Here is a 15716-nt window from a genome sequence, read left to right as displayed (position 1 = left end):
GACAATACACAGGAATGAAAATATGAGGACTCATATAAATAAAAAGATAGAGAGAGGGTAAGTGCTGTTTCAGGACGGATAGAAATAAAAACAATTTACTGCTCCAGTGAGTGCCTTACACAGCTAGTGAACATTAAGAAACAAGAAGAAAATAAATCTAAGATGATTTTGCTGCTTAGTTTAGCAGAAGCATATTGGTGTCAAGCGGGAATGGTAACCAAATCAGAAGCAGATAAAAATCAGGCAGCAACCTAATGTGCCAAAAAACAAAGGAAAGAATATAAGAAGGATCAGATGAGAAGGCAAGAAATGTGGAAAAGGCATAACTATAGAAGTAAGCACAGAAAACTCCTGGAACAGCCTCATGTTGATCATGATCTGACAGGAATGGTTAAGGAGAGGTGAATTTAAACCAAAAGATGAAAGGTTAATATTAGTGGCCCAGGACAGTGGACTACATACACATTGATTTACAAAGTCCATTGAACATGTGGGAGAAACTGATAAATTCAGGTTCAGTAAAACAGAACTGGAAATGATCGCACATCTTGTTGCTGGGTGTGATACATTAATGGCAGAGGGCCAGTATACTGAAAGGCATAATAATATGGGAAGACTGTTGTCTTGACGATTGTGCAAACATTACAATGTTGAAGTAGCTGAGAAGTATTGGAAACATGAGCCACAAAGCATTACAGAGAATGATGAAGTTTATGTCATATGGCATTACCCATTACCAGCAGTTCAAAAAATAGATGTTAGAAAACCAGATATAGTAGTCCATAAAAAGTAGACAAAAGTAGTATTAATCTTTGAAATTGCTACATCCAGTTATTACAGTGTTTTATGTACAGAGAGACACAAAGTCATAAAATACTAGGATCTGCAGGCAGAAAAAAAGGGCAATATGGAAGAAGGATACCTAGGCAGTTTCGATGATAGTAGGTGCAATGGTTCTCATAAAATGAATTTACAGTGTTATTTAGATATGAGACTGATACATAAAACTCTGTATGGATTGCAGAAGGAGTCAATTCTGGGCACAATGCAGGTGCCATGAAGAGCATTTTTGGCTAACTCAAAGACTGAAACACTACTAATTTCATGAACTTTAATCATGCTTTGACTTAGGAATGGGGTCCATTCCCATCATGATATTAGAAACCCAAAAGATTTGTAGAAATTAAACTGTAATATTACATTATGTTCAGGTCATGTCCATCTTGAAATGACTTGCAAGTAGAATATTAAGATCTGACTTCAACATATGGATGGAGAGTCCAACTCCATCTGCAGTTCCTGGAAGGAGAGCTGCTTTTAACATGCTCAACTTTGGTGCAGAAGGCTGGCGGTTCTGTTTCCACACCAAGTAGATGGATAGCTGAGACTGCAGGGCAGCATAAGTTGGGTGCTGCACTCCTGAGTGTGTTGTCCTTCAGAGGAGAAATTAAACAGTGTCCCCATCTTCCTGAGTGGTAGTAGCTCAGGTGGATGTAAAAGTTCCCTGATGCCCTGGTCCAATTTCTCCTAGTAGTATAAATGCCACTAGGGGTCTCCCCTGAATAAAGGCTACTAGCTTAGTGAGACTAACCTCCTCAACAAAGGATACATAAATCAAAACTTCTTCTTAGCTTAGACTGGAAGTCTAACTTGCAATGTTTAGTGAAAGTAAGGCTAGATAACTAAGTTTCTACTTCACAGTATTGTAAAAGTCTACAGAAGTAGCAGCTCCTCTGACAAATTAATCTAATCAGTGCCTGCATGAGCTTGTCAGAAGAATCATTGAAGAATCTAGTATCTACCACTAACCAGTTACAAAATGCTTGCTTACTTAAAGGAACATCCTCCTTGTCATTACAGAAGGAAATGGAGTTGCTATAAATTTCCAGTACCTTTAATCCCAGAAAACCATGCCCCAAGCTGTCTCTGGGATACATGGCTCCAACTTCCCCACTGTCCATTCAGCATCTCTCCTCACTAAAGCCTAAATGGCTTATTATACCATGACCCCCCCATTAATATTCCAAAACGTGCACGCTGATTGGCCAGCGTGGACATTGTAAATCGACTTATACTAATGGAAAAAGGTCCGGTCGCCCGGACTTTTTCCATTAGTATAAGTCTTTTTTAAAACACTGTCTCGCTATGTTAAAGGAGTTTAACATAGTGAGACAGGTTTAAAAAAAGCAACGGAGATCTCCGTTGCTTTTTTTAAAGCTGTCTCGCTATGTTAAACTCCTTTAACATAGCGACAGTGTGCAAAAAGCAACGGAGATCTTGCTTTCTCTGTTGCTTTTTTTTTAAACCTGTCTCGCTATGTTAAATGGGTTTAACATAGCGAGACAGCTTTAAAATAAGCAACGGAGATCTCTGTTGCTTATTTTAAAGCTGTCTCGCTATGTTAAACCCATTTAACATAGCAAAACAGTTTGTAAAAAGCAACGGAGATCTTGCTTTCTCCGTTGCTTTTTTCAAAACTGTCTCGCTATGTTAAATGGGTTTAACATAGCGAGACAGCTTTAAAATAAGCAACGGAGATTCTCCGTTGCTTTTTTTAAAGCTGTCTCCCTATGTTAAACTCCTTTAACATAGCGACACAGTGTGTAAAAAGCAACGGAGATCTTGCTTTCTCTGTTGTTTTTTTTTTTTAAACCTATCTCGCTATGTTAAATGGGTTTAACATAGCGAGACAGCTTTAAAATAAGCAACGGAGATCTCCGTTGCTTTTTAAAGCTGTCTCGCTATGTTAAACCCATTTAACATAGCGAAACAGTAAAAAGCAATGGAGATCTTGCTTTCTCCGTTGCTTTTGCCCACAGCTCTGATGTACTGCATAGGCATACGCATGCGCAGTACATCAGAACTGCTGCGGAATACCAGACAGCTGTGGAAGGGCAGCAAGGAGGCATTATACAATGCCATTATTTAAGAAAAGTAATTATTTTTTTTCTTAAATAATGTCATTATAATATAATAACCCACTTCTGGGTGTGGGTAATGCTGGATTTACCCACGGTTGGCTTTGTTTGGTCCCGAGGGCGAAGCCAACCATGGGTAAATCCAGCATTACCCACACCCAGGCGTGGGTTATTGCTATATTAACCCCTTCCCACTGTCACCACCAGGGGGTGAAGTAATATGGGTTAAGTGGTAGCTCATCCCATTCTTTCCTTCTCCACTGGTACCTTCACAGGTTAAGTGAAGGAAGTAATTCATTGGTTAGTTTGTGGTACACAGGGGTTCATTTTTAACAATATGTCTCTACTCCATACATCCATATCCATAGCATCCTGAGGGGAGAGATATGCAAAAGACTGCTGTCAGGTACAGGCATGCCTCTGTGTGTGGTGCATCCGCCCACCCCCCGATAGCACCTATATAGAATCGTTGATTGCCACTAGATATTCTAATGTGGAACACATGTCTAAACACATGCCTCCAATCCCCACCCCCTGCTACAGGTGGACAAGCATTGCCTCCTCATTCTTCTCTCATTAATGCCAGCCCAAACAATGTCCAGGCTGCTAATTAAACTATAGTGATCTGGGCTTGCCTAGGTGATTTATTTAGGGCATTATCTCTCTATGGTAACAGCCTAGCTAGCCACTTTTCCAAGAATTTTGTAGACAAGGATAAGCAGAGCACATCAAAAATTATATTTATGAAACTTTCATGGCTTTGGCAATGACTATCACAACAGCTCTCTTTCAGGCCTGAAATTTTAGGGGACCCAAAGAAGGCTAGTTCAGCTGGAGGACTGGAGAACTTTTCAGGGAAAAAATTCAGCTCCCAAAAAGGAATGATTATGTTAATAAAATAGTTAAGGTGCAACACTCCTTCCAAAACAATATCACAGTAGACATAGACAATAGAGTTGGTTATGAATAAATGCAGCATGACAGGGAAGAATAATGTACAAAATGGCCAAAAAGGTAAGACATAGGCTGTACAAGTATGACCAGTACTTGGATTTATGATAGGAGTGTGAATGCTACAAGGTTGAATTTTAGTTAAATTAAAAAAAAATGAATTCAAAACAGTATACAATCTCTCATTTTATATGAAAATGCAAATCTGCCAGCCCACACAGAGATGGCTACACTACTTTTTACTCCCCTTATTCAGTATAGCACTGTCTCATGTTTGCTGTGCTGGAAGAAGGAAAAGGATTTCAACACATTTGATGAAACATGATTAGACAATACTTTCTTTTGCAATGATGGCATTTACAGTGAGTATATTAATTCAACTATCACATTAAATATATAATGTCTGATATCAAGAGAAACTTCTTTTCCATAAAGAAAGGTAACATTCTTCTGGGCTCTTGTGAAGTCTGGGCCATCAAACTAAAAAAAAAAAAAAAAAAAAAAAAAAGATCCTAGTCAATATCAGCACTCAAGGTTGTACACTATTTGATGAATCCTGCTTATATATGGGTGTCTCACCACTTCTTCTTGATGAAGAATGATTAGGAGATAAAGTGAATGCACTTTCACAACAATGGTTAAACCACTACTCATGTGGCCAAAATGGAATTATTAGAGTGGGATAAGCCCTTTCAGTTCTTGCCTGTACAAAAAAAATATTTCATTTAAAGGAAAAGGAGGAAAGGCATAAAGAAGATCATCCTTTCAGAAATCCAAGAATGTGTCCTACACTGTAGACATAAATCATATTAGTTGTGTTTCATGGTGGTGGGTAAAAAAAATCCATTTCTGGAATTCCCTAGATCAAGGTTAGAAACAAACAAAAACAATATTGGGAGTGAGTTGCTAGTCATGATTCAGATGCACACTGCAACTTTAGAATGTCTGTCACAATGTCTACTTTTTCTACAGAATAGAGCACTGTCAGTTGGATTTTGTGAGAATTAGATCCCAGAGAGCCATATCCATTTTGTTTGCCCTATTAGACTCTTGTTTCTCTGTTTTTTTGTACCACATAATTGTAATACTGTTCAGACCCACCTGGAGAATATATTGTTTGAGGTCATTCATAAATGTTGTGGCTGACAGATGTACCACCACCCTTTTCTTCAGACAAATGTGGATTTTCAACAAGGAGTATGATCAAAGATCCTAAACTGACCAAGGCAGTATATGAGTCTTCCTCTCATATCACATATGATGTACTCATCATCAGATCTTGAAATGGTGTGGGAAAGGAGAGTGGCCTTCCCATATCTGACTGCACTAATGAAATCTGGCATTTCAGCTCTGTAAATAAAGAGTGGATCAGTGACACTGATTCCTTTGACAGATGCCAAAGAATCTTCAAGGAACATGGTGCAGCCATGTCTATACCATGTAAACCATGGAGTACATTTTTAAAACTCGTTACTTATTTGATATTATAAGATATGTTATAATTAGATTTTAATGGCATATTTTATAATAGTTTTAATATTGATATACTTTATTAAATGGCTATAATTTCCTTTCTTTCTTTCTTTCTTTCTTTTTTATGCTTATGACTGTAATTTTAGGATATTCTACTTTTGCAGGAGTAAATGGTACACTGTGTGGGAATAAGAGGGCAACATTTATAATGGGGGATACAGTCTGGAAACTGGTGTATCATTCTAGAAATCACAACTATGCCCCTGTTAGGGAACACTGCAGTTTCCACATTCATCCTGGTCTTTTGCACTATTGTAATGCTGGCCAACATATGGTCCAGACTAATTGTTGGATCTGTCCATCCAGTAACTGAAATAACATGTCAGGAAACATCTCAAATTCTGATATCTTAGCAATGACCATCATGTCTTAAGAATTCAAATGGCTTCATTTGCTTGACTTAGTAGCAAAAAATTTTGTCTAGCAGTTTGTGAAATATTTTTTTTCTAGGACAACAGCAGCTTCCTTGTACTCCTTGTCAACTTTAATTAGTAATCAATGCAATGTATTAGTCTTCAAGGAAAAAGTTAAAGCTATGCCTTATGAATGAATGAATCCAAGTGTATATGTAAAGGATCCAGTTAGACTATTCCCTCTGGTTGACTCCTTACTTACTCCAACGTCTTACTGCATTTTAAACATCAGTCAGACATGTTAGCTAAAATATTTGACTTGTTTGGAAGCCATCATGCATATTGCATAGCAGATTATGTATTTAGAGTATTAGATAATAGTTTGTACATGTATTATAGTTTGTGCATTTATTGTTCTAAATGTGCTATAGTTAATAGCATTTATATTGCTTGCTGATATTGTGTTTGTACACTGGTGTGATCTACCTGCATTTTTACTTTGTTCTACAACATGTACAATTGTATGAGCTTCTTCTGTTCTTAGGTTGTGTTATACTAACATTTGTTCAATGGTATGAACTTTATCTATTGATATTTATTTTACAGCATGTACCATATGTGATTTTTCTGTTATATGTTTCAGTATATCAACACATTGAATGGAATGGTTCTTTTCTATTTATATTTGTATTATATGTACTACTGAATTACTGCTTTTATGTTGTATTTGCCTAAAAGCTTAGAGCATGGCTGAAAAGGTCATTAGTTCAATCCACCACGCCTGGTTAATAAATGATGATTAGTTAATTAGTTAATTAAATAAACAAATAAATATACTATAGTTGACCAGGTAAGAATAACTGAATGCATCTTAATTTTAGAACTGCTACTGCAGAGGTTAGATACCCTGAAAAAACTTTGATAGATGGCAGACCCTGAGAACTGCAGATTGGCAATGCTGTCTGTCTGCACATTTGAAATATCAGAAATCTCCTGTGGTATTTGAAAACTGGAGCTTTCTAGTAAGAAGTTTTCATATCTAAGGTCACTGTCCAGGCCAGTCTGTGGATCTAGCCAGTCACAATTTTGAAATTTCTCCATTTATATGCTTTTTGAAGATGAACAATTCCAGAACTTGCCTCAATTGGCCTCTTTTATATTTGCTTTGTAGAGGAGACAATGTTTCCTACAGTACAGTTCTTTAATCTTTTCTTTACAATAGATCCTGCATCTTCCTCTGGAAAACAAAGACATCTTTGAAAACGTTTGAATAATTAGGCTGAAAAAATTATATTCTATGCTCCCTTGTTAATATACCTTACAGCCACAAACTTGTGGAAGTGGTTTTATAACTTCTAACAAATATTACAGTTCATTCCCCACACTATATAGACCTTATGGTGAAATAGAGTGCTGATGGGAGACAGAGAGTCCTATGTTTCAGCGGAATGGGGAAACCAGTGAGTCAAATATTAAATCTTTAAAGAGGGTGGTCCTAAATGATTTCTGGTCTTTATAACCTCTCAGCCTCTGTTGATTGTAAAAATATGCTTTCTAAGAGGTCTATACATACCCTGAAAGGATGCTGATTAAATTACTTCTTACTGTAGAATGGCAAGGTCTTAAGATGACCACATTCAGTCTGGCAGTCTACTAATTCACGTATATGAAAAATATATCTTATTTAAATGAAAGTACTGAAAATACAAATGTCCATAACCACAGTAACTACGGAAAGAGTAACTAAAACATTACCCTGAGGATTCTGTTGAAGTCTTCTTTGTCCACTCTAAGGAAGTGGCAGTTGTCTTCCCGAAGAACAATGGAGGCTGCTCTTGGAGCATCATTTACAAGAGCTAACTTGCCAAAATCATCTCCTTCATGTAATGTACACACCACACCCTGAAAGTTAAAAGATTCAGTATTTGTTTCAGATGCATCAGTTTAATGTTATTTATTTCTTGCTAAACAAACATTTTTAACTGAGCAGTGGTCTGCTAAACCATTATACTATAATAAGGAGTGACATACTATTTATTAATTATTGTAAAAAAATACTGAGTGAAAAGAGACTGCATGTACCTAATATGCTAGGAAATGCACCTAAAATATTTGATCAGATTATGTTACCTACTACCTGATTTTTATACCTGTATACAATCTGATAAACACTGGTATAGTTTGTCTAGGATTCCTGTTATGTGTTACTGGCATACATATAAATCAGTTTATATGTAGCCTCATGCAATCTGTAGTATGTGTATTCATACATGTGTGTATGCATTGATATGTGTGTGCATGGGAGGCAAGCATTTGCATGTGTGTTTGAATAGATAATGAATAGTGTGTGTGTGTGTGTGTGTGTGTGTGTGTGTGTGTGTGTGTGTGTGTGTGTGTGTGTGTGTGTGTGTGAGTGAGAGTGCGTGCACTTTGGGGTGGTGTTAGATGGATGTGTGGTGATCAAAAGGCAAAAAGAAACATGAGGAGCTTTCAAGATTTCTGGATGTAATGTATTATATTACCCTAAATGATGTTCTCTATCATGACAACAAAAAATCTCTAAAACTGGTAAACAAAGACAAAAACGAGCGGACTTCTTAAAACGGACTCTTTAATTCAAACTTGGTAAACGCTTTCACTGACTGTAATACTCCAGCTTCCTCAGTCCAACAAATACAGTTTAGAATCCAAATACCCTTTTCAGTAAAAGCTTTTAAGTACTTCCGAACCAAAACAATTAGTAAGTTAATTACTTACAAACTAAATGGCCATGTGCCCAACTACTTATAAAACCTTGTTGAAAACCTATCTTACAAAAACACAGCTAAACATAGACTTTACACTCAATTAACATAAAACAAACATAACATGTGCAAACAAATATTATACATATCTAAAGACTCACACTACGCTTGTCAATATATATCGAAACGGAACAGCTTTACAGGTGTTGGATTTATAAATCCCACTATGATACCAAAAACTTATGACTGTACTACCAAAAACGTATTTAAACCACAACTCTTATTTATATACAACCCAGAAATGGTTGGTAAAATCAGCTCCTTCGATGGGGACTTACTTAAATAATAATAACTTTTTCATTTCTAATGGAATGTCTCCTGTTAACGCTAACCCGTTAAACCATAATGGCACTGCTATGGTTACCCACTTAAATGACGTTGATACTAAATTGTTTAAATGTAGGAAACTGCATCTTGAGGTTTCCTACTTACAGGAGTGTGTTAATAAAAGAATAGTGCCAAAGGGGTTACGGCAGTGGTGTTACCCAAATGGATTGATTAACAAATCAGCTTTTCATTCGGAACTGTTAGCCTTGTTTAACCGACAAGGCATGGAGTTTTTAGAGGCACTTATCAAGCACTATCAGGATCAAATATCAAATTTAAAAGCAGATCTGGAGACATTAGAACAAATCATTAATAATGCTATGGATTTTGAACGTTATAAATATGAATATTCCAGGACTTTTACAAGCATTGAGGCTAGTATCAATAAAATGGTTGAAATTAAAAAGAAAAATATCAACAGGGACTTGAATGCCTATGCTAGAGGTACAGCTTACCCCCCTCCACCTTTAATACAAAGTTACACTGGGGGTCAAGAGGTTTTTCTTGATAATAATAATGAGGCAGTGGCCTTGGTATCAGACAATGAGGGGGAGGCTTCTAACCCCGATACAACTATAGTCCGTCGGAGTGAACGCATTCAAAAACAACAGAATACCTTAGGACATCAACAACCCGTGATGGGTGGGGGTGGTTCTAGAATGCAGTACAATACGAATAATCAAATGGATGAGGTTTTCCAACAGGATTTTCGGAAAACCAATATTGGCCAGCAGCAACCAATACAAATGAAACAGAACAAGAAACAATTACCCCAGAGGAGACGGCAAAACAAGAGGAGGAGGTAGAGCATTCAGGCCCTAAAATATTGTCTAAGCTAGAGGGTGACTTCCATATATTTAATTTTAGTTCCTTGGAAGTTGATGAGGAGATGGCAAACCTATTGTCAAAAGGATTGACTTTTGTACCTGACTTGAGAGCTGACATAATCAAAACTGTGCTTGATTTGAAAATCTTTGTCCGTAAACTTAATTTAACTTGTGAATTGGGACAAAGTTCAGGCCTTATGGAAAATCTTAGAGTTTCAAGTCTGTTCAATCCACCTCTACAATCGACGTTGGCATTATTTGAGAAGATCTGCGAAATGGATATTAGACATTGCTTGAACAATAGTGTAATAAACTATAATAAAAACAGAAAATAGCAACATTGATAAAAATGAGCGTGATCTTCTCAAATTGTTGAATATTTGTGATGTAAGGGTCATGAAACCTGATAAAGGGGGTGGATTTGTCTTTATGGACCAGGTTGACTATGAGACTAAAATGCTGGCCCACCTAGATAACGAAGCATATGTCAGTGCAAGTAGGAATGAGGTAAATGGAGCATATAATAAAATTAAAGGCATTTTAAGCAACCTTTTTCTTGAGGGCACCATAGATGTGGACACATATCATTATCTTACCATGCCAGCACCAGTAATTCCAACCTTGTTTGGAGCACCTAAAATCCATAAGAATGCCAAAAACCCACCATTCAGACCAATAGTAGATGGTAGGGATTCGATAACATATGCGTGTGCAAAATTTGTAGATTCCAAGCTAAAACCCTTTGTCACATCAGAATCACAAATTTGTCGTGATTCTTGGGAATTCTTGTCTAATATCAACAAATTGGAATTTAATGAACAATATGTGTTTTTAACAGTTGATATCAAAGACCTCTACACATCTATTCCTCATAAAATAGGGACTGAATGGGTTAGGGAATTCCTACACACTAAAGGTATGGAACACCAATGTATCAACCTAATAGAAGTGTTATTGGAAATAGTGTTGGAGAACAATTATATTTTATTTTTGAACAAATTGTTTCTCCAGAAAAGTGGCATTGCAATGGGTTCGCCATGTGGGAGCAGTTTTGCCAACTGTGTTCTGGCGTATTGGGAAACCTCCTTTTTGTTCAAGTCCCTTACCTATAGAGAACATGTCGCTTGGTACACTAGGTACCAAGATGATATGTTCTTTTTGTGGAAAGGACCGAGGGAGATAATAGAGCGATTCATCTTGGAGTTGTCTTCGTTTACTTCATTTTTGGAGTTCACTTATCAGGTGGACATAAATTAAATTAATTTCCAGGACATTCACTTAAGCAAAGATAATACGAAAAAGCAGTTCAGGTCTACAATACATCGAAAACCAACATATTCTAACACATTCCTACATTTTACTAGCTGTCATCCCTTCCACCAGAAGAAGGCAGTGGTTAAGGGTCAGGTAGTAAGAGCAGCTAGGATGGTGTCCAGGTTCGAAGACGTCCAAGATGAATGTGCTCTCCTAAAGAAAATGTTTTTAAGGAGAGCATACCCTTTAATTTTGATTGATCAAGTGATACAGGAAGTGTATAGTAAAAGAGTATCAGGGCATTTTCAGCCCTTAATACAGGATAAACAAGCACAAGTGGATTTAATGGATGAATTCCCAAATAACTGTTCCTAGGTACCCAAAAAAGATCTAAAGATTGCAAGTTTCTTGACAACTTTTTCTACAGATTCAAGCAGGATTGTGGAAATTATGCACAAAAATTGGATTATTATCCAACAGGATAATGAAGTTAGGAAGAAACTAGGGCCAAGTTTATCTGTAACATATAGAAGAGGCCCCAATTTAAAGAATATAGTTGAGAGAGTTATGAAAGTGCCCTGAGGTCAACAGGGTAAGAGTAAATGTGGTAGATGTGGACAATGTAAACATATTAACACTACCAACAATATAACCATTAGAGATAGGAATTATAAAATTTGGGGCCATTGTTCTTGCGACTCCCAAGGAGTTGTATATTGTGCTATTTGCACTCAGTGCGAAGGATTCTATATTGGTAAAACTGACCGTAAACTCAGACAAAGGATTTATGAGCACCAATATCGTATAAACAGACAAATAAGCACTAATGCCCTTGCAAGACATGTAATGACATATCCAGAACACAAATTTAGATTTGTAGTTCTACAAAAGGTAGAACAAAATATTAGAGGAGGGGCATGGCAACTTAAATTGGAGGAGGCGGAATTGGAGTGGCAGATCCGCACTATGGCATATATACTACCTGTGCTTAATGAGCAGGTATCTATAAAATGTTTCCTCAAAATTAAAGCTTTGAATAGGTAAAATATAAAAATGTAAACGTAAATGTTAATGATTAATTGATTTTAGGGCTCTAGAAAAGGGCATGAGGTTAAATCTTTTTACAAACAACCATTTCTGGGTTGTATATAAATAAGAGTTGTGGTTTAAATATGTTTTTGGTAGTACAGTCATAAGTTTTTGGTATCATAGTGGGATTTATAAATCCAACACCTGTAAAGCTGTTCCGTTTCGATATATATTGACAAGCGTAGTGTGAGTGTTTAGATATGTATAATATTTGTTTGCACATGCTATGTTTGTTTTATGTTAATTGAGTGTAAAGTCTAAGTTTAGCAGTGTTTTTGTAAGATAGGTTTTCAACAAGGTTTTATAAGTAGTTGGTCACATGGCCAATTAGTTTGTAAGTAATTAACTTACTAATTGTTTTGGTTTGGAAGTACTTAAAAGCTTTTACTGAAAAGGGTATTTGGATTCTAAACTGTATTTGTTGGTCTGAGGAAGCTGGCGTATTAGTCAGTGAAAGCGCTTACCAAGTTTGAATTAAAGAGTCCGTTTTAAGAAGTCCATTCGTTGATGTTCTCTATCATGTATGAAATGATGTGGCCTCCTTTAACTTCAATGAGATTATACTGAAAAAAACTGAAAAGACAGGAAGTTTAACTTTTGCTGCATACTGGAGCCATATCTAGCACTAGAACTACTAGACTAGCAACCTGCTAATGTAACCTGTACAACAGGCCCATAAAGAAATCCATGGTCCTGTGTACTGAGAGAGAAGAAATTATAAAACATGAAGACATGCAAATAGTTACCACAATAATGTGGAGCACAGGTCCCTAAATAGTTCTAGTAGTCCTGGGAACAACTGAGTTAATAGCATTAATTTCCAGACATATTTTAATATGTTGTATGTACAGGCAAATCCATTTGGACTTCAACAGGAAACAATTATTGATGCAAACAATAATGAGGGGGGCAAAGACTCAAAAATATGGAAAGAGTTCAAATAATGCTCTTATAAACTTAGAATGCTGTCAGAATAATGGCTTTTCTGTTAGATTGCATTTATGAAGGTTATAAAGTCTGAAATACAAATATATATATATATATCATTATTTAGTGACTTCAGTCCTCTGTTGTTCGACACAAATTTTAAGAGGAGCAGACAAAGCTGTGAGACAAAAATCTGGTCATTCTGTGAAAACCTGGATATATCCCATAATTCCACTGGAGTGGGTGGGGTACATAGTTATACATGCAGATTTTATGTTAATCAGCATCCTGATTTTTTGCCAGTTGTATCTACTTTTCATAGGCCTTTGTCCAGATTTTTGATGTTTCCAGGTTAAGAGGTATGATAGGGGAGCTTTGCCAGGAATATATCATCTTAAAGGATGTGAAGGACATAAAACAGGGTAAGCTAGGGTGGTGAACATTCTAAACTAAAACTTGATTTTGTAAGTTAGTCTTAATATTTTTGACTAGCTGTTAAATTTAATCACGTGACCTGTATCTTGCCTATTTAAGTGATTATTCTTGTTACACCATTTAGTGCTCTCAGCATTTCTCCAAAACCCAAACCTGAAGAATAAAAAAACAAAAGAGATCTTCTGCACCTTAACTGCATACTACATATCTAACAGGCACCTTGACACCAACACTCCACTACAAAAGTGAATGCATAATCAGCATTCATTTACTATATCTAACAGGCACCTTGACACCAACACTCCACTACAAAAATGAATGCATAATCAGCATTCATTTACTACATATCTAACAGGCACCTTGACAACAACACTCCACTATAAAAATGAACACATAATCAGAATTAATTTACTACATATCTAACAGGCACCTTGACACCAACACTCCCCTACAAAAGTGAATGCATAATCAGCATTCATTTACTACATATCTAACAGGCACCTTGACACCAACACTCCACTACAAAAGTGAATGCATAATCAGCATTCATTTACTACATATCTAACAGGCACCTTGACACCAACACTCCACTACAAAAGTGAATGCATAATCAGCATTCATTTATGAAGGTGCAATGTTCTGGCTTTATAAAATATTGCAGTGCTACACTCATGTCACATAGATAGGCACTTGTAGATTATGCCCCCTAAGAACTTGTACATGGAGAGGTCACCCCTTTGCCCAGCACAAGTCACAGTACTAGTCAGTGTGATGGAGTTCCCAATAGGAATAAAAGCACTTGCAGTCAGTGAATGTCAATTACAAAAATACATTTTTATTGTAGATGTGGTAGTGCAGTGAATTTTAGACTCTGATACTATTCAGTCTTTATTCTGTACCCTTGGGGCTTTTATTTGTATTTTTGTACTTTGTGGAATTCTTTGGGAAGGGTAACAGTGAATCATACAATCTGAGTAGCTTTCAGTTTTGTACCCATGGAAGGAAGACTGCTACACAATTCCATTTATTACACTTATGCAAAATCTTGTCCTATTCCTGGTTGATGTAGCCAACTTTGTTTGTTTAGAGAAACTGAAGAGTAAATTATATGGTAGCTTCTACGTTATGCTGAGCAAAAACATTTTTGAAATACACTGCTGGTGTAGCTGCTACTATGTTGGAATTAGTGCTTACTGTACCTTGAACAGGTTTATTACATTTATCATACCTAATACAGACGCCAAGTTACTGATTCATAAAGGGCCTTTTTTATCTCTTTTTCAAAGATACAAAGAGTTGTTTCAGTCTTTCAGAATCTTTCATGTATAGTATCTAATTTGTCTGTGAATATCCAGCAGAGGCAAATTGTGTTCCCCATCATTTTAATAGTTACAAACAAGACCATCAGATAAAAAAGACTGACTGAGAGTCAATGGAGAAACTATTTCTGGCATGAAAGATTTATCTTGAATGTTAAACTTTCATTATGGAATACCAATTGAGTTGGTTAAAGTGTAACAGCTTGTTACTTGGAAATCCTTCTTCCAGAAGTAATAGCAATCATGAAGGACGTTTCCATGAAAAGTATTTTAACTCTGCTGAAATCATTGGCTCAGGGGGAGGTAAAGTTAATGTCTTCCGATAAAGTTCAAATAACAAGGAGCAAAATATATTCCTATAAGGTCTTAAATGAACGACTCTTTTAAGAAATACCTTGATAGTAGGATGAGATGTCCCTGGGATGGTTAGAATATAGAGTGCAAAAACACAAACTTTGATAAATAAGCCAAATTAGATTGAAATAAATAGTTCAGGTTGTTTAGAAGTCTTGATATGTGATCAATAATTTAGACCAGTAAACAAAACTGTTCCAACTCAGTACTATTTTGTATTAGACCTTTAGCTTCCTTTAAAATATTTAAAATGTGAGGGAAAGAAGTCACTATTAAGAATCCACATTATATCTTCCATACTGTTATTGGGAGATTTGAGGCTGGGTTGACAAACTCTGCCTTCTTGCTGAGTCAGCTTGTACATCTGCAGAAGTGGTGGCCCTGGTGGAAGAGAAATCAGGCACATTTTCATTGAATACCAACATCATTGCACTGAGTCAATATTAATATTATTCTGGTATAAGCTTGTTTTGATTTAATGAGCACTGTCTGAAATAAGGGTAAAGGAAGGCACTGAATTTAGGGGAAAGGAGTGAATGTACTGAATGAAAAAGAAAGAAGGGAATGCATACCTCAAGATTTGTCTCCACTGAAAGGAAAGAGCATCGAACTCATAAGATAAAAG

At 36.4% G+C, this 15716-nt stretch overlaps 1 protein-coding gene across 1 annotated transcript in view; it reads right to left on the bottom strand.

Moving 5' to 3' along the window:
- Positions 1 to 15716, bottom strand: part of LOC122805263 (rap guanine nucleotide exchange factor 4-like) — a 1439269-nt gene that overhangs the window by 1147922 nt on the left and 275631 nt on the right. The window contains exon 9 of the mRNA XM_044075352.1: positions 7511 to 7657. Within this exon, the coding sequence (XP_043931287.1) occupies positions 7511 to 7657 (147 nt within the window). The remainder of the gene's footprint in view (positions 1 to 7510; positions 7658 to 15716) is intronic.

This window comes from Protopterus annectens, chromosome 6.part1 (assembly GCF_019279795.1).
Source record: "Protopterus annectens isolate FY-2018-M chromosome 6.part1, PAN1.0, whole genome shotgun sequence".
NCBI classification, from domain to species: Eukaryota; Metazoa; Chordata; order Ceratodontiformes; family Protopteridae; genus Protopterus; species Protopterus annectens.
The sequence above is the reverse complement of the archived record's forward strand: the minus strand, read 5'-3'. Positions and strand labels throughout refer to the sequence as shown.